General features: G+C 48.1%; 2 protein-coding genes and 1 long non-coding RNA gene across 4 annotated transcripts; 2 read left to right on the top strand and 1 right to left on the bottom strand.

Annotated features, from left to right (window-relative positions):
• Positions 1-1,754: 1,754 nt before the first annotated feature.
• Positions 1,755-8,643, top strand: GATD1 (glutamine amidotransferase class 1 domain containing 1). Of its 2 annotated transcripts, none has more exons than XM_051777140.1 (8): positions 1,755-1,933; positions 2,763-2,839; positions 3,084-3,189; positions 3,772-3,879; positions 4,604-4,698; positions 5,836-5,929; positions 6,744-6,855; positions 7,371-8,643. In XM_051777140.1, the coding sequence occupies exons 1-8, from the start codon at positions 1,801-1,803 to the stop codon at positions 7,375-7,377; spliced, it is 732 nt and encodes a 243-aa protein (XP_051633100.1). In that variant the 5' UTR covers positions 1,755-1,800; the 3' UTR covers positions 7,378-8,643. The 2 variants fall into 2 exon arrangements, with proteins under 2 accessions (XP_051633100.1, XP_051633099.1); XM_051777139.1 differs by having other exon boundaries at positions 7,368-8,643.
• A 2,593-nt stretch (positions 8,644-11,236) lies between these two features.
• On the bottom strand, positions 11,237-17,782 carry TALDO1 (transaldolase 1). The gene is made up of 8 exons (XM_051777101.1): positions 17,529-17,782; positions 15,469-15,592; positions 14,960-15,067; positions 14,258-14,389; positions 13,648-13,823; positions 13,299-13,496; positions 12,055-12,200; positions 11,237-11,504 (listed from the first exon to the last, which is right to left on the bottom strand). The coding sequence occupies exons 1-8, from the start codon at positions 17,623-17,625 to the stop codon at positions 11,472-11,474; spliced, it is 1,014 nt and encodes a 337-aa protein (XP_051633061.1). The 5' UTR covers positions 17,626-17,782; the 3' UTR covers positions 11,237-11,471.
• LOC127466451 (uncharacterized) lies at positions 12,166-17,521 on the top strand. Its single transcript, XR_007902709.1, has 3 exons — positions 12,166-12,234; positions 14,934-15,112; positions 16,356-17,521. It is a non-coding gene; the product is annotated as an uncharacterized LOC127466451 (long non-coding RNA).
• Positions 17,783-18,068: the final 286 nt, after the last annotated feature.

Below are 18,068 nucleotides of genomic sequence, written 5' to 3'. Positions count from 1 at the left end.
ATTTAAAAAGAGAAGGAAATTTTAACAGAAGACCTTTTGCAAAATGTTTCTCTGGCAAACCCAAGGCATTGGCTCCTGCTGAGCAGTAAGAAATGGAGTATTAAGATATCATTGTACACTTTAATCTCCCTGGGCACTCTCATGCTCCTTAATCACTGTCAAGTCCTCTAGCACTTTGTATTTTGTGCAGTCTAGGGAGGATGGGAAGGGCTGATGGAGCAGGGGTTGAGACAGCACTGGGTTTTGTATTTATTTAAAAAGCACTGGATTCACAAGCAGGGAATAAGGAGCATAAATGTGATGCTCAGTGCCATAAAGGCTTAGGCTGCTGGAGTGGCACTAAGTCCCCGAGTCCCCTGCACAACAGCTAAACTGAATAGTGGAATTGCTTTGGGTTTGGTTTTGTTTTGTTTTTGTTTGTTTTTTGTTTGGTTGGGTTTTGTTTTGTTATTGTTTGTTTGTTAAAAATAATTTTCTGGTATCTAAACTGGAGCAAAGATAGAGGAATATCCAGATATCTCCACAGTTAACCAGCCTATGGATTCAGAGCATGCTTTGGAGAGAAAAGGAGATGGACAGATGATTGAAGAGATGGACAAGAGGTCATGAGCTACATTTCCTTCAGGAAACCAGGCTAGAAATTAAGCTCTTTCAAATAAACAAATAAAAAAACAACAGTGGAATTTTACACTCTTATTTTATATCTATCATTTTGCAATGGTTTTGTGTCTGTAATACACCAGCAACCAGCAAGGGATAAACTTATTAAATTAACACAGCGATGAAAAATGTAAATCCAGAAACCGAACGAGGTTTACAAAAAGACTTTTCCCTACAGAAAGGAATGACACCTATAATAAAGGAACATTTTTATTGAAGAATAATAGCTCAGTTAAAGGTTAAGAATGTACGGAAAGGGGGCAATCTGGAGCAGAGATGAGGCATGGAAGGGACAGCTTCAGGGAAGTTTGGGTGACTTGATTTAGTTTGTGGTTCTGGTGCTCATTCCAGTGGCTCCAGAATATCACAAAATCACAGAAATGACACGGTTCTTCATGTTTTCCCCCATTATTATTTTCAGCAAACCAGTCTGACAGATCCATATGCATCTCCTGCCATCCCACGGAACATGGTCAGTTGTGACTTTTTCAGGGATATGAAAGAGCAGGATGTGCATCTGTCCCTCCACAACATCCCCGAGGTTATTCATCCTCAGGGGGAGAGGGAGCAAAACCTGAGAGATTTAAATAACTTAAAAAATAGCGTAAGCCAATAACAGCTGAAAACAGTGACTTAAAACCAGCATCGGCTTGTCAAAGGACTTCTGTTCCTCCTTATCTCATGTGTCAGGAGCGGAATAAACCACACTCTGTGGTGGCTTGGGGTTTCTGGGAGGCTTCTGGTGCTAATTGGGTGAGGAGGGATGTTGTGCGGTGAGGAGGAAGGGCAGAACCCAGCTCAAAAGTGAGCTAACATTTTGACATTAAGTTGCTTTTCCCATTTCTAACCCACACCACGGCATCACCCACTTCCCCCTTCCGGGGGCGGGGTGGTGCCTACAGCAACCCTCGGATTTCAGACCCACCGGGCGCCGATATCAACCTAATGAGGGAAAAGTAATAAAAACAACTGCAAGCAGGTTCAGGTGCGAGGCGGCACCACGTGATTCCCAGGATCATCGCGGGGGTTCAAAAGGCACCCTGGAGGCCGCAGCCCCCTCAGCGCTTCCCGCCTTTCCTCCGCCCCTCAGCGCTTCCCGCCCTTTTTGCGCCCCGCCCCTCGGCGCTCCCCGCGCTGCGCATGCGCGGCCGCATGAGGCGGTGTCCGCCGCCTCCCTCCCCGCCGCCGCGGCCGGGCCCCGCCGCGCCCCGCGCCATGTCGGACCGGCTCGCCAAGCCCTCCTGCCTCATCGTCGCCAGCGCCGCTGCCGCGGGTGAGACGCTCTCTGTGGGGGGGAACCCTCAGGTTCGCTCCGGCCGCGGGTGCTCCGCGCCCCCGCCCTCCTCGGCGCTCGTCGGTGCGGTGTCCGCTGTACCCGCCGTGTTCGGGCAGTGAGCTCCCGCGTGTGTCCGCTCCGCTGGCGGGGCTCGTCATCCGTGTGTGCGCCCCACGGCCGCCCTGGCAGTGGCCTGCCAGCTGTGTGTGTGCCGGTGCCCGCGGCCGAGCGCCGCGGTCGCAGCTGTGCCCTCCCCGCACCCGCTGCGGCTGTGCCTGTTCCCCGCACACGGACACCTGCGCTGCAGGTGCTGCCTCCGGGAGCAGCCGTGCTGGTTTGGCCCCCTGCGTGTGGCTTTAGTGGCTTCCAGCTGAAGGAGGGCAGGGTTAAATGGGATATACGGGAGAAATCCTTCCCTGTGAGGGTGGCGAGGCCCTGGCACAGGTTGCCCAGAGAAGCTGTGGCTGCCCCATCCCTGGGAGTGTCCAAGGCCAGGTTGGACGGGGCTTGGAGCAACCTGGGCTAGTGGAAGGTGTCCCTGCCCATGGCAGGGGGTGGAATTTCTTGATCTTTTAAGTCCCTTCCAACCTAAACCATTCTGTGATTCTCTGATTCTATTCTTCAATACACAGCTCACCTGTAATGAATGTTGTACACTTATTATGTCTTATAATCACAGAATCATATAATCATAAAAAAAAAACCTCTAAAATTTAAAGCTTTTGAGATGAGCTTTTTAATGTGCTTTGCCAGATGAAGTGAGCTAGTGTGGCTGGGATTAAACTATCACTGTTGTTTCCTTAAGGTGTTGGAATCTGTTTTCCAGGTGTCTCAGCCCAGTCCTTCCTTCACTGCTTTACTCTGGCCAGCTCTGCTTTTAACCTTCAAGTTGCAACTCCTGGGGTGAGTAAAAATGGGCAAATGCTGTGATTTCAGTTTGGAGCCAGTTGATATCTTGATTGACTTGAGGGAAATGCACTCAAAGTTTGGCAGGAGGGAGAACTATTATAATGAATGAAGTGGGAAAAATGGAAAACTTGAGGTTTTTGAGAGCTGCAGCATCCCAAAGTTCCACATGGCTGTCCTTCAGGAAGTGTGGTGGGTGTCTGTGCAGGGATCCTGACCATGTGAACCGTGTTGTCCCCAGGGGAAGTCAATTGATTTCGTGGATGTGAACGAGGGCAACATGCGCTGGATCCAGGACTTCCGAATGAAATCCTACGCCAACCCCGCCAAGCTGGAGTCCATTGATGGTGAGACCTTCACCAGGGCACTGCCATCTCCATTGTCAGGGGAACAGGTGCTGCCTAGGGCCAGGTTTTCAGGGAAGAACGACACAGGAAAGGCATAAAACTTGTGTTCTAAGAGAAGACCGTGGCAACTGCAGTTGTTTGTTTATTTTTCATTTAAGAGGTTATTTTTCATTTAAGAGGAAGTCCTGGCAACTGCCTTGTCTGCTTATTTATCTTGGCTTGGTAATTCTCTTAATGTATACAGTACATATCATCTCCATCTCTTGTATATATACACACACTACATTGTTACTGGTTAAAAATAAATATTTTGCTGAAGTGGAAGCTAGCAGACAGAACAGTTGTAAGTGTTGCCTGGGTAGGCACAGCTCATTAGAAATATGTTCCCTGCCCTAACAAGGACCTTTTTCTTTACCCCTCATAGCTCTGTTAATTTCTTTAGTTCACTTTTGACTGCTCTGTGTGGGTTTGCTGATTTTTTTTTTTTATTTTTTTTTGTTTTCAAACCTGCAGTGTATTTGTGGTCAGGCTTTTTTGTTTGTTACCTCTGTTATGATGAGCTCACGCTTTCCTCCTGCCCAGGGGCTCGGTACCACGCCTTGCTGATCCCAAACTGCCCTGGGGCTGTGACTGACCTTGCCAACAGCGGGTACCTGGCCAAGATACTGCAGCACTTCAGCACTGAGAGCAGTAGGTGAACGTCCTTGGTTGTTTTGGTAAATAAAATAGTGGTTCTGTGCTGTTCCTGCAGGACTCTTGCCTTCTAATGCCTTCAGTGTTTGTGTAGTTAAAGAGCATTCAGAGCTGGGAAGGAAACCCAGTGTCTTAAAAGGGGGGGGGAAACAAGTGTCTTAAAAGGGTCTTAAAAAAGGAAAGGAAACCTTAAAAGCCTCCCAAGGTGTCTGAAAAGGGGAGTCTTGAAGGAAAAAGGAGGTCTTAAAATATCTTAAAGCAATGCCAGTAGCTTTTCCAAGCTTGTCTCAGAAGAGGATTCCCTGCCTTACAGTGATACAGAAATGGCTCTGGGGAAATCATTGGGATTCAAGGTTCAGAGCCAAGTGTGGAATGTCCCAGGATCATCATTAAGGCTGCAGTTAATCAAGACTTTGGGTGTGCTTCATGTCTGAGCATCTGTGTTTCCTCTTTGCTGCTGTCTCTGAACTTGGAGTTAAAAGCTGTTAACTTCTTGCAGGACTGGGGCAGTTCCTATTCTCCCTCTTATTGTTATAATAGTAATTACAATAAATCTTATTATAGACAGTAATTGTTACTGCAGTGTGCAGGAAAGCCCTTACAGCCCAAGAGAATATTAAGAGTGCAGTGTAAGTCTCCTGCAGGAGGGCAATGTCCTCACACTCTCCTGTGTTCTGACTGTTTGAAGATGTTCACAAATAGCTTTAATCTCTTCCCCTAGAGCCCATCTGTGCTGTTGGACACGGAGTGGCAGCTTTGTGCTGTGCCACCAATGAGGACAAATCCTGGGTTTTTCAGGGATACAGCCTGACAGGGGTAAGTTGAGCTTCTGCCTGACTTGCTGTTTGGGGACTTCCCTTGCTGTGATTTCTGGTGGGTTTGGTCTTAACCTGAAATTCCCTAAGAATAAAAACCATCAGTTTGCTACGCTGAGTTTGTGCAGGATGTGGAGAATTGTCTTTGACAAGGGGCCCAACACAGTGCTTGGGGATATTATCCCACTCTGACTGGCTTGTGGAGTGTTTTCCCTCTGACTGTGCAGTAAACTTCAAACTGAAGCACTAAAATGCTGGAAATTCCCACTGCAGCTCTTTGGATTCATAGCTGAGGACTTGTGAGAATTTTTTTCCCCATGAATTCTAGGGTAAGTTATTTCTCAAGGTGCTGTTTCATTTTAAAAGGCAGAGGAAGTCATAGGAAAAAAGACAGAGGAAGCTTCAGGAAAAAGGCTGTTTGTACAAATTGGTTTGTAATTAAAGTAGCTAGTTACTGCTGATAATTTATTTTATGTGCAGCCATATCTCTTACCTCACAGTCCATCTGTATGGCAGGTGTGCCAAGGTGATGCAAATCTCTATAGTACAGCTTTTAGGGTTGAAAATTTACATGAAAAGTTAAGAAATCAAGATTTTTGGGGACTCAGATGCTATCAGTGTCCTTATGTACTTCTATTTCACTTATGGATTGTGCATGGATTGTAATAATCCATGATTAAATGTTTTAAAACGTGATGTGGCCTAACTATAGTTGATGTGGAAACCATGAAATGACACTTCCTCCTGTGCATGTAAAACCTGAACTGAGTGGTCTTAAATTTTTCTGTCTTTATTTATTTGTTTCCCATACTGGTTCTGAGGTGGATTACTGTTATTTGGGCACTACAAGTGGCACAGCATCTGTGTCCAGATGTTTGTGTCCCACAGCCAGACAGGTCTGCACTTCCCTGAGGTTAATCACATGTGCAGAAATTGTTTGGTGTTTGCTTTCAAGTGAGATAAAGGAAGTTTTCAGTTGGCTTCCTGCAGGAAATCCATCGAAGCTGCACGTGGTCATTTGGTTGGGAGAATCACAGAGGGAACAGGAATATGAGTTGCAGGGAAATGTGTGGGTTTTGCTTGGCTTTTTTTTCTGTAAAAACCAGACAAACTTATCTCCTTTTGATCTTTTTTCCAGCCCTCTGTATATGAACTGGTGAGGGAGCCAAACTTTGCCAGTTTGTCCATTATTGTGGAGGATTTTGTGAAGGATTCTGGAGCTACATTCAGTGGTATGTCACTCCTGGTGTCCAGGACTTCACACTTAGTGCCTGCCTTTTGCAAATGGGTGTTTGTGTGCCAGTTGTACCCAGCTGAGTGGGACTCTGCCAGGATATCTCATCTGCCATTCCCTAATTTATTAGTGATTTTTCAAGGCTGGGTTGGGTGGGGCTTTTGGAGCAGCCTGGTGGAAGGTGTCCCTGCAAGGGGGTAGGATGAGCTTTAAGGTCCCTTCCAACCCAAACTGGGATTCTGTGATTCTGTCTGTAATGAGGTAACTTAAAAATTCTGGTTGGGGTACTGAGCAGTTGCTGGTGGATCTGAGCACACTGGGGTATTAAAATTGGCCAGAAAATCAGTATTTCATTTTTGTAGCATGGTATTACAACTAATGTCTTGCATAAGGATGGCAAGGTAATCAAAACTTTAAAATACATACTTTGAGGTCTTTGTAATGAAAATCTCTTGACTGTATGTGCCTTCCCCACCTGGTGCTCATCAAATCAAGGGGCCAGTCCTGTCCTTTCAGAAAAGGGTTTTTCTGGGGAAATCATTGCAGGATCAGGGGCTTTAGGCTGTCCCTGTGTGGGGTTAGGGATCAGCCCCCAGCAGGTGTGTCAGGTCAGAGCAGTTCCCTGTCGTGTCTGTGCTCTGTGCACTGACTCCCCCTGTTGTGTCTGTGCTCTGTGCACTGACTCCCCCTGTTGTGTCTGTGCTCTGTGCACTGACTCCCCCTGTTGTGTCTGTGCTCTGTGCACTGACTCCCCCTGTTGTGTCTGTGCTCTGTGCACTGACTCTCCCTGCTGTGCTCTCTCCCGTGCCCAGCCAGCAGCCCCGACGCTGTTCATGTCGTGCTGGACAGGCACCTGGTGACGGGGCAGAACGAGAATTCCACCCTCCCTGCCGTCCAGAACCTCCTGATTCTCTGCAATGTCAGGTGAGGCAAGATGGGGATAAGAACTGGGAACAGCCAGGGGTGTGAGCATCTTTTAGTTTCAGGAATATTGTCCCTCCAAAGAGGCTTTTGCCCTTGGTTAACTAATGAAGTGAGTGTCATTCTTGATCAAGCTCTTCAGGCAGTTGTGTCTGGTAGAAAGCATCTGATTATTTTAAAAAAGATGAAATTGTGGGGGGGAATGCATAGCTATAGTTGAACTGGTAAAATAAAATATTAAATAGACTTCACTAAATATTTTTATTAGGAGAAACATCTCTTGTTTCTCGAGCTCTGGCAGGTTATCATTGAGTCAGTTCTGACTGAGGATTCTAGGAATGAATGGACTTAATTCCTTTGGAAGTGGCTTGGCTGTTTGACTGTCACCTTGTCAGACAGAAGAGCACATGCAGATAACCCCAAAAATCTTCTCCTGCTCAGGGCAATGTGTGTTACAAGTCCTGTGCTGGCTGTGAACTAATGGGTCGTGTTGTGTCTGGCTGTGTTCCCTTCAGCAGGAAATGAAGGAGCAGGTCTCTTTGCAGATGGGATGGATGAAGAGCCAGCAGGCTGAGGATTTCCTTGGCTCTTGGATAAAACATCCCTGTTGTGGCCTGGGAAGTGACTGTGACAGTGGAGTGGCCGTGTCAGGTTCTGTGTGTACCGAATGGATGAAGCAACTGTGATCCCCCCCCCTTGCATTTTTGCTGCTGCATTTGCTCAGTGCTTCTCTAGACCCTCAGTCTGCAGGGGGGGGAACTGTCTTCTTGAAACCCATCCCACAGTTGGTGCTGTGAATACAAGTGGCTGAAGCTGGAGGCCTTGCTCTGGGCTGGCATTACACTGATGCACAGTGTGCCCTTTGTTCTCTTCCTTGCCCATTCACATCCTTGGAATTGTGTTTTAAAAAAGTTTGCTCAGCGGATTTTTACATGGTCTCCCAACTGGTTATTTGTTCCCCTTTGTGCTACTTGCGTTGTGAATTTTGTTCTCTTTAAAATATTCCTCTCTGGGAGTACGTTGCTGCTGCCCCTTGCTGGAATTTCATGGACAAAAGGGACTAAAAATGCTGGCAGATAATGTGGATCACATCTGAGGAACCAGCTGCAGGCTGGAATCTGACCTTCTCCTTCCTTCTGACCTGCACATGTGGCTTGAAGCTGAGTGTGGAAAGGAATAACCAGACTGAGAAGATTTTTTTTTCACTGTTACAGGCTCAAACACACTAAATATATTGGAAAGTAGATAAATCAGCTTTTAAGTAATTGATTTTTTCCTTCCCTCTTGGAATAGTGGGCAGCATTTCTACAGTGCTCTGAAGGGAAGGACCTTTGGACTTACATTTTTGTTTTCTTACTGGGGTAATATTGACTGTAACAAGTCATCAAGTCAAAGTAACCTTGTCTCTTCTGTAGAAACCCAAGTGTTTAGCTCTGTCTCAAGAATTTGGTGTGTTTTTTTTTAAAAGACCAACTGCTGTGGGATTTGCTGGGTCTTCTACTGTTACATTCTAGAGCCCAGCTCTAGAATTTAATTTTGAAATGGAAATTGGGCTCTGATAGAAATTATCCAATGGCTTTGATAAATCTTCATTCCTGGCAAGTCTTCTTAGGGATTTGATGCTGACACCTTCAGGGCACACTTTACATCTGGAAAGCCACAACTCGAGTGGGAAGTGGGAGTCTGAGTGGCCACAAGTCTGTATCTCCTGTAGGACTGTTTCCATGGGATTTTGCCAAAATCCATTGCACCTTTCACTGCTTGCCTGTAAAAATAGAATATTGATGTCTACCCCGTGTCCTGTTTTCATTTCTTACATGAGGTTCTGTCATGGATGGGCTGCCAGGTGAGCAAACAGCAGTCAGGCCACTGCAGACTTTGATCAGTTCACTACTGTGCTATTTTTTTCCCCTTATTTTGTGGCATCTGGGACCTGTTGGAACTGCTCTTTGTACCTCTGTTGGGTGGTAAACTGATGGACAAAGTACAGTGCCTGGAGATTTTGTGGTGCTTCCTTGTTCCTCCCACATGAGAGCAGACAGAGAGGAGTTTCTGTGTGTGTGTTTTCACTCTCTCCCATCACACAGACATTTTTATCTCCTCGGTGAGGAAGTTGCTCCTGGAAAACTGAGGGAGGATTGAGGGATGTGTGCAGGTGTGTGCCAGCAGCTTCTGAGGTGGATCTGGATGGTGGGCTGGATTGTCACCTTTAGAAATCCTGCTGATGAATTGGGAGCCATTAGCATCATAGAGTCTTGGAATTAAGGTTGGAAAAGACCTTGAAGACCATCAAGCCCAAGTATCAAAGCAGCACTACCACTGTGTTCACCACTAAACTGTGCCCTCAAATGCCACATCCACACATTTTTTTGGAACACTTGCAGGGATGGTGACTCCACCACTGCCATGGGCAGCCTGTTCCAATGCTTGACAACCCTGTCCATGAAGAAATTTTCCCTATTATCCAACCTAAAACTCCCCTGGCACAACTTGAAGCCATTAGTGATGGCAGCTTCAAGTTCTTGTACAGAATGACTAATTCTAGCCAGGGATTGGAAAAAAATTGTCATGAAAGGAGACTTCCTGTCCCAAGAGGTTGGAAAGGTTGAGTCTTTGGCAAGTATTACTGGCTCTGGGTGTGTCTAACAAAAGGTAAGGGCATTTTTAAATCAAGTTTTACAGGGTGTGTAGTGATTCTTTGGGATCTCTCCACAAACACACACTTTATTTCCTCCTCATTCCTGAGTCTAAGCTTGTCCTTGTGACTGTGAGAGAGAAAATCTTTCTGGGAGATGACAGACATCTGATTTCTTAATCTGAGGAGGTATGGGCATCTGGGAAACCCCTGAAGGGGTTTGTAAGCTGGGCTCAGACAGGATTCTGTGGGAGATCTCTTCATCTGAAGAGAGGCGAAGCTGAGGAAGAGTTAGGGAGGAAAGGTTCTTTGTGTGACTGACTGAAGAGCTGTAGAGGCTGAAGGTTCATGTGGTTGTTGGGTTTCTGCCCCATTTCAGGAAGGATGTAGATTTTTGTGGTTTAGCCCCGGAAATCAGGCACCTCCCAACGTCCCCCTGTGCTGCAGGGAAGAGGAAACCCCAGTGCTGAGAGGGGAACACCAGCTGCCACCACAGCAGGTGAGGGACCCTGGGACACTTCAAGCATAACTTGTTCATCTCCTGCCCCCTCAGCTCCTGAGGTGGCTGTGGGTAAGTGGAGTAAGGTTTAACTGTGATTGAGGGACCTTGTCCTGCCTCTTTTTTTCCCCTTTCACTGCAGTATTTTATTGTCTCTTGGGCAACTTTGAGAACACCTGAGTTTAATTTGAGCCCCATGTTTAATTTGAGCCCCAGCTTTGAGGTGACAGATTCCATGCTTTTAATGCTGGCTTGCCTTGGACAGGGAAAAGGTCAGCTCCCTTTGGACAGCTGTGCCTTCTGCCTGGCCCTGCTTCCCACCCCTGACACCTGCAGGGACAGAGGGGCTGGGTGAGTCCCCTGAGGTGGCTTCATCTCCCTCTGGCAGACTGGCACTATTCCCAGGGCAGGGCTGGGAATGCAGCCCCAGGTATCCGTGTCTGGTTGTAGCTGGCTGTCCCTTTGTTCCCAGGTTGTTATGGATGTCCTGACAATAGTGCTGCTGTGTCACCCTGCTGTGAGTGAGCACTGGTTCCCTTGGCTCCTTTCCCTTGTGTTACTCAAGCTGGGTAGAGCACGTGTGTGTCAGTGTTGTAGCCTCAGTACTGTGTTTCTTCCCTTTTTAAAAAGTAAAGTTCAGGCAACTTTGTCAGGAAACAGTTAATTGTGTCTACCTATAAGCAGGAATCTCTTAAATTGTGAGATAACTGAGGTTGGAAAGGACCTCTGAGATCAGAGTCCAGCCATTCCCTCAGCACTGCCAAGGCCACCACTAACCAGTGTCCCCAAGTGCCCCATCCACATGGCTTTTAAATCCCTCCAGGGACAGGGAATCAGCCACTCCCCTGGGCAGCTGTGCCAGTGCTTAATAACCCTTCCAGAGTATAATATCCCTAATAATAACCCTAATATCCAATAAACATCCTCTGGCACAAATTGAGGCTATTTCCTTCTTGTCCTGTCACTTGTTCTTGTCTACTTCTCGTGGAACTGGGCCTACATAAACTAATAAGTTATATATATAATTTCCACATATGTATGTCTCATAAGAGTACCTGTGTGTTTTGTACCAAGAGGGGCTTTTGAAACCCGTGTTTTCCCTTTAAAAGTGCCTGAAATTCAAAACTGCTTTCTTCAATGTGGTAGGGCTGCAGACTGAACTGGGAGTTCAAGTATGAAAACTTAAGAAATTAAAATGCTCTCAGGTGGCTGCTGCAGCAGTGAACTGACCATGTTACAAGGCAGGCAGGTCTGGGTTAATTTGCATGTATTGACAAAAGTGCCACAAGGATTTGACGTTCTATTTGTCCCTTTGCAAATTGGTAAAAAGAAAAAAAGAACAACCCACAAAAACCAACCATGATACAGAAATCTATCCATACACAGCATGATACTTTTACAGGTAAGACATTTGTACATCCACTGAACCTCAGGTGATCTGCTCAGCCTGGAGCACTCAGGGAAATGCTTGGTTTCTCTTGCTTTTTACTTTCCATTTTCAGCACTGAACATTCGTTCCTGCAAAGAGAACAAACAAAGAGCAGCTGAGGAAGAGTCTGGGAACAGTGCAAGGAGTTGTCAGTCACCAAGTACTTAGAATCAGGTATGTATTTGTCCCCCAAACCCACACAGTTTGATGAATCCCATGTGAAAGCCTCTCCATAAATTGACAGGTGACTTTGACAGCAGATCTGTGCTTTCTCAGTGCCTCCAAGTACAAACATGATTTATCTCCAGCTCACTATGTGCAGATTATTTGTGTCTTGTGCTGCTGCTGACAGCTAATGAGTTTAGAATCAGACTTGAAGGACTTCTCACTTTGATAGTGGTGTTATCTTGATGAGCTGCCAGTCCAAACCCTGCCTGGGGCCCCAAACTGCAGGTGTGCCCACACCTGGCATTCACTTTTCTCGGCATGCAGTGAGGATTACCAAGCTCACTGAATTCAGGTGGCCTGTCCTACAGAACGTGTCCAAAAGCCTGATCAGACTTGCTTCAATCCTCGGCCACATCAAAGGGAACTGCAGGTTGGCTGCAGTGCCTGGGAGGGGCAGGACACAACACCTACCTTTAACATCCTTTCCAGCTTGACTGCATCTGCAGCGAACTTCCTGATCCCATCGGAGAGCTTCTCCACAGCCATCTGGTCCTCGTTGTGGTGCCAGCGGAATGCCTTCTCATCCAGGTGGATCTTCTCCAGGTCACATGCCTGAGCTGTGCAAGGGGAGCAGGAACAGAAACGAGCCAGGTGATTGGACTCTTAGCAAATTTAGGCTTCTGAGCACCTCTAGGTATTGAAAAATTCTTTCAACATGACTTGCTGCAGGAGCATAGTTTGGGATGTGAGACTGGAAGTGCTCCTGATATGGCTGAGGGGGGGTGGAGAAGAGGTGGAGAAAAAGGGTAATCTGGCTAATCAATTTGTCTTAAAACACAATGTATGTGTGTGCTGTTCCTGTACCTGCTGCTGAATGGCACAGCACTTTGAGGCCTGTTCTAGGGAATTATGCAACAGTCCTACAGCAGTGAGACGTTCTAAGCAAATATTCTGAACAATCAGGGCTTTATTTGGCAAGAACTAACAAAAGCTCGCTTGATAACAGGCCTCCAGGCCAGCCAGCACCCTGTGAGCAGCAACCCATAACTACAGCTGTGCAGAGCTTGTTTGCTGAGATGCAAAGCAGCATTTTAATGAGGCTACAGAAAAGGAAGAGTATCACAGAATCCTGGAACAGTTTGGGTTGGAAGGGACCTTAAAGCTCATCCAGTTCTACCCTGTCATGGGCAGGGACACCTTCCACTAGGCCAGGTTGCTCCAAGCCCTGTCCAACCTGGCCTTGAAGCAGTGCAATGGGAACAAGCATGCAAAGCCATCTGGCACAGTGTCACTAGATCCAGTCACTCAGTCTTGTGTATGATTTCTGGAGGGAAAACACCTTTTGGCATGTCTAGAGATTAAAATTAAACAAGTTTGGCATCTTTGCTAATATTCAGTGAAATTTCATCCCGAGCATATGGAGATAAACTTCCCTCTGCTCTCCCTGTCCCCTTGGGAGAGCTGCAGAGGATGGAAGCACATTCCAAACCCAGCGGACCCAAGACCCTAAAGGTGTGTCTGCAATTGTAGCAGTGATGCTGTAATGGGGCTACAGTATTTCCTTTTGAGGCTACAATATCTCCTTTAGGAAATCAGCCTGTCCCTAAAGCAGGATGGAATCGAGCACCACAGCGCTGAGTGGAACCCCGAACTCTTTTAACGTTCCAGAAGAAAGGGAGACTGAAGAAGCTGGTGTGACCCAGGAGGGGACTTACCCTCTTTCACACTGAGTGTGGGAGTTAACTTGATGTGCTCTTTGCTGAGCTCTGCCAGGAGTTTGGGTGAAATGGTGAGATAGTCACAGCCTGTGAGCGCTTTGATTTCACCCGTGTTCCGGAACGACGCGCCCATCACGATGGTTTTGTAGCCAAACTTTTTGTAGTAGTTGTAGATCTTGGTGACACTCTTCACTCCTAAAAGGGAGAAGCCAGCAACTTCAAGAATGATTCTAAGTGATTATTTAGAACAGGTTCAAACCAGCATTTTGTCGTAAGAGGGTTTATATGAGTAAACTGTTTGAATGAGTAGCTATTGGCATCTTAACAGTGTTAAATATGTGTTTACCTGGGTCCTCTGAAGGCTCATAGGTTTTCTTGTCTCCATTTGCAACATACCAATCCAGGATCCTTCCCACAAATGGGGAGATCAGAGTAACTCCAGCTTCAGCACAGGCAACAGCCTGAGCAAAGGAGAACAGCAAGGTCATGTTGCAGTGGATCCCATACTCTGCCTCCAGGACCCTGCAGACACAGGCTGGCTTAGAACAGCACTTCTCTCACCTACTGAATTTATATTCCTGTAACAAGCTGATAGGTTCAATCTCCTGAATTCCTCCAGTTGAGTTAGGAATGTGGCACAGTCGGTAAGCTTTGAGGTTTTAAGCTAACAGCAGATGTTTTGTGCTGCCGACTCTGCGTTATTAATGCTGTTCCTTGGGCCAAACGCAGCCAACTTAGCAGGATATTTCAGGAAACTGTGGCCTGGCCCTTGTATGAACACACTTTTCCTATTTCAACAGCAAGCTGTGGCAGAGCACCTTCCTTGCTGGTGCCAGACTTCCTCATGCCGTGCCTTCAGCAGTACTGTTTATCTAAGGTCAGAATGCGCCCGTCAGGTGCCTGTGGACAGGCAGGAGCATGCCATGAGTCAGCACACCAGCCACACAAAGACTTACTTGCCAGCCTGGATTCCTTCCCACGTCGAAGACAGCTTGATGAGAATCCGATCTTTACCAATTCCTGCTTCCTTATAGAGGTCGATGAGGCGCCTGGCCCTTTGAATCATTCCTTCCTTATCGAAGGACAACCTTTGGAGACAAGAGCAGGGCTGCTCAGATCATTTGTTTTATATGCTCCCCCCCAAGCCCCGTGGAAAAACATTGTCCTGTTTTTATCAGGACAAAAACGTGCCAGCAGTGGGTTTTTGTTCTAGGGTCCCTCCTGGACTCTGAGCCCCGCCCCCCCCCCCAAGGAGGAAGTTTTTCATAATGAATTCAGAAGCTGAGCATTAAAAAAAAAAAATTGGCAGTGAGCAGGTTAACAGACAAATCCTGTGCAAGTCTTGAAATAAACTGTTCAAACAGATCTCTTGCTAAATTGAGCAGATACAATCACAGAGAAGAGAATGAGCAAAACTAAGAGTGGAAGCACGAAGCTTCCCTGGCTTGAGAAACAAGAGGAGGATTACAAAAATCCAAGGTTGGTGTTACTTGTTTTTCTTACAGAGTTCTAGTCAAACTAAGGGGAAGCCACACTTCTAAATATTAACAATATAAATCCTGATAGTCTTCTAGGCAAGAGCACCTTTCTCCAGCTCATATCATGTCTCTTTTTCTATGTACAAATATCCAGGGTAACCCAGAGGGAAAAGAGCCAACCTTGCATCTACTTCTGTGGACACACGGCCGGGTATCCTCTTGAGGATTTCAGCTCCAAACAATACAAAAAGTTTGTCAGAAGCATTTTTGATCTGCTCCTCTTCTGACCTGAAAACCACAAGAAGCAAAAGCATATGGGAGGAAAAGAAAAAGGTACGTTTACGCTTTACCATGGATTTGAAGATCAAATTTCACAGCCTGTTTAACATCAAATTCCAGAGTTCAAATGAGCCACGTGTACTCTGCTCTGTGTCCTGCCCTCTGTTACTGCTGGCAGGATTAGCCTTTGGACATTATTTCCTATAAAGCTGCTGTTTTCCTGTGCAAGGAAGGCCATGTGTGAGCTGGTAAATAGGGAGGCACACGTGGAATTTTTCTTTTGGTGTTGAGGTTTTTTGGGGGCAGGAGACAAACCCACAAGTACGTGAGGGGGAAAGCCCAGTACGATGCTTGTGTAAATAAGGCATTTTAAACATAGGTCTCCTGAGATGAAAGCCCTCTTGACTTACCCACCAAGCTTTTTCCCATAGGCAACAGCATCATCCACGAGTTTCTGGTACACCGGCATCTGGGCCGCGCTGAGGATCAGGGACGGGTTGGTGGTGGCATCCAGGGGCTTGTACTCGTCGATGGCTGAGGAAGGAAAACCAGGCTGTTTAAAACAACCAGCCAGCCTCAGAAATGAGAAGGATTTTTGCTCAGGTGGCTGAGGATGTGAACGCTTGTGGCTGTAGGGTCTGGTAATGACAGAGCACACCAGTGCTCAGAGGTGTTTGTGCCACAAAACACAGCAAACTTCAAATTTTATAAACAACAGGCATTGCCCAAAAGATACAGACTTGTAGAAATGATGAAGTGGTGCTGATTTCCAACTGTATCCCAGCCAGCATAGCTGAGCTTCAGGAATCACAGAAGGGAGTAAAGACCAGGGGATCTTCCCTTCTAGCAGTCAGGAATTCAGGCTCTTGTTTGTGTCCAAGGATAGGACCAGGACAGATGAACAGCAACTCTTCTTACTGCTTTTTAAACCTTTTCCAAATAGTTGTAGTTTCTCAATGTCCTTGTCATTTCCTTGTACTACCAGGCTTTCTTCTTTCCAGAACGTATTTGACCCTTTGTCTTACCTTAAGCCCTGGATTGCACCTATTCCAGGTGATGCCAAGTGTTTACCAAAGCAGGCTGTGACTGTTGTAATCACAGCCTGGCACCAGAGCCTGGCTGGGCAAACAGGGCAGAGCCTCTGCAGGCCCTTCAGCAGTTTCAACAACGCAGTTAAATGTCAAAAAATAACTTTTTTTTTTTTTTTTTGCACAAGGGATGAACCCCCGAAGTTAGAGAGTGCAAACTGTACTGAAACTGTGCAACTGTATTGAAAATAAGTCTTGTTTTTCCACAGATCCCTCCCAGGCAACAATCAGGATCCTGGAGAGGTCCTTCAGAACTTTAATTCATGTGGACACAGCTTAAAGTAGAGCAGCACCTCAGTGAAACTCCTGCTCTGTACTGAACCCAACGGGGAACCAGAGTCAGCAGAGACTGCACCTTCAGCAGAGCCAGGTGGGATTCTTGCCTTGTTTTGGGCTCTAAGAATGACCCCCAGGTAACAACAGGCAGCCAGAGGACAACCTGGGGGTGTCCTGCACAGGGCCAGGAGCTGGACTTAGTGATCCCTGTGGGATATTCCCTGGTCCTTCCTGCTGCCTGCACACCACCACCCCCTCGGCCACCACACGGTGTATTTTTTTGTCTGAGCTGTCGCTGCCTCTTCCCTTCACCTTAAATTTACTGCCCTGAGACATCTGACAGTTCCCATGTGGGGTTGGTTATTATTACACATCCAGGATTAGGGATTACCAGGCCTGGGGAGGGCAGGACGGGATTCCAGAGCTGTTCTACGCCACCCAGAGATACTCAGGAGGGATTTTTTGGCTCTGATGGGCCAAGCAGGGCACTGGGCAGTGACAGCTTGGGGACAAATGGCTTTATAATGGAAGGCCACCTCCCCTTCTCGGAAAGGAGCACGCTGGCTCATTACCAGGAGATAAGGGGAACGAAAGCACTTTGGCATTATTTTTATGGAATCCTGGAATGGCTTGGGTTGGAAGGGACCTTAAAGATCGTCCACTTCCACCCCTTGCCATGGGCAGGGACAGCTTCCACTAGCCCTGACTGCTCCAAGCCCTGTCCAACCTGGCCTTGAGTTTGAAAAAACCCCAGAAAAGTCCCAAATCCAGACAGGTCGCTGGAAAAAAAAGCCCGAATTCAGAGCCCGGTTAGAGTGTGGCAGTTCTTACTGACAGCACGGGGAGCTGAGCGTGGGGGTTTGGGCACACTAGCAGAAAAGCACGGGAGGGTCTGGAAAATGTCCCGGGCGGGCGGGCGGGTTCTGCCCTGCCGGCTGCAGAGGCCGGGAATGGACGAGCGGCCCCCCCCCCCCGCCGCCGGGTGGTTCGCTCTGCCCCCGCCGAGCGCCCCTTTAGCCGGGCGCGCCCACTCTGCCGGGAAGGGTGGGGGTTAAGGAGAAGGTGCACTGACAGGACACCCACCCCCCCCCCGCGCCGCCCCTCACCGTTGAAGTCCCCAGTGTCGGCCACCACCGTGGTGTAGTGCTTGAGCTGGTCCAGCGCCGACTCCATCTTCTGCCGCTTCACGGGGGACACCGACATGTCAGCGGCTCTGGGGGACTCCGGCCACCTATAAGGGACCCTGCGTGCCCGGAGGGGGCCGGCCTGCGCGCGCACCCGCCGCCCGCGCGCTCCCGCCACCCGCGCCAATCCCGGCCAGAGGTGGGGGGCGGCCAGCCAATCGGGAGCGCCGACACACGGCGGACCCGGCCGGGAGGAGCCGGGGCGGGGCAGCGGGAGGGAGCGCGATTCTGATTGGCTGGGTCGTGGCTCTGAGGGTCGGGGCGGGTGGTCGCCTTGGCGATCGCCGCCATTGCCCCCGGCGGGTGGGCTGGGGGGAGCTCCGCACCCCGGGATCTCCCGGGCTGGGATCTCCCGGCCCCTGGACCTCCCCCGGAGGCTTCCCCACGGCCGGGCACAGCGCCCGAGCCTCCCCTGAGCCACCCGTCCCTCATGGCCGCGCGGGGTCGGGGCGCCGCCGCTGG

This window comes from Manacus candei, unplaced genomic scaffold (assembly GCF_025592945.1).
Source record: "Manacus candei isolate 608988 ecotype Guabito, Panama unplaced genomic scaffold, ASM2559294v1 h1tg000009l, whole genome shotgun sequence".
Taxonomy (NCBI): domain Eukaryota; kingdom Metazoa; phylum Chordata; class Aves; order Passeriformes; family Pipridae; genus Manacus; species Manacus candei.
This window is presented reverse-complemented; position numbering and strand designations above follow the sequence as displayed.

Coding starts and splice junctions, on each gene's coding strand:
- GATD1 (XM_051777139.1), top strand. CDS start 1,801: ATGCGCGGCCGCATGAGGCGGTGTCCGCCGCCTCCCTCCCCGCCGCCG. Junction 2,840..3,083: donor TTCAAGTTGCAACTCCTGGG/GTGAGTAAAAAT, acceptor TGTTGTCCCCAG/GGGAAGTCAATTGATTTCGT. Junction 3,190..3,771: donor CAAGCTGGAGTCCATTGATG/GTGAGACCTTCA, acceptor CCTCCTGCCCAG/GGGCTCGGTACCACGCCTTG.
- TALDO1 (XM_051777101.1), bottom strand. CDS start 17,625: ATGTCGGTGTCCCCCGTGAAGCGGCAGAAGATGGAGTCGGCGCTGGAC. Junction 14,390..14,959: donor TCCACAGAAGTAGATGCAAG/GTTGGCTCTTTT, acceptor TTGTCTCCAAAG/GTTGTCCTTCGATAAGGAAG. Junction 12,201..13,298: donor CACACTCAGTGTGAAAGAGG/GTAAGTCCCCTC, acceptor CCCCTTGCACAG/CTCAGGCATGTGACCTGGAG.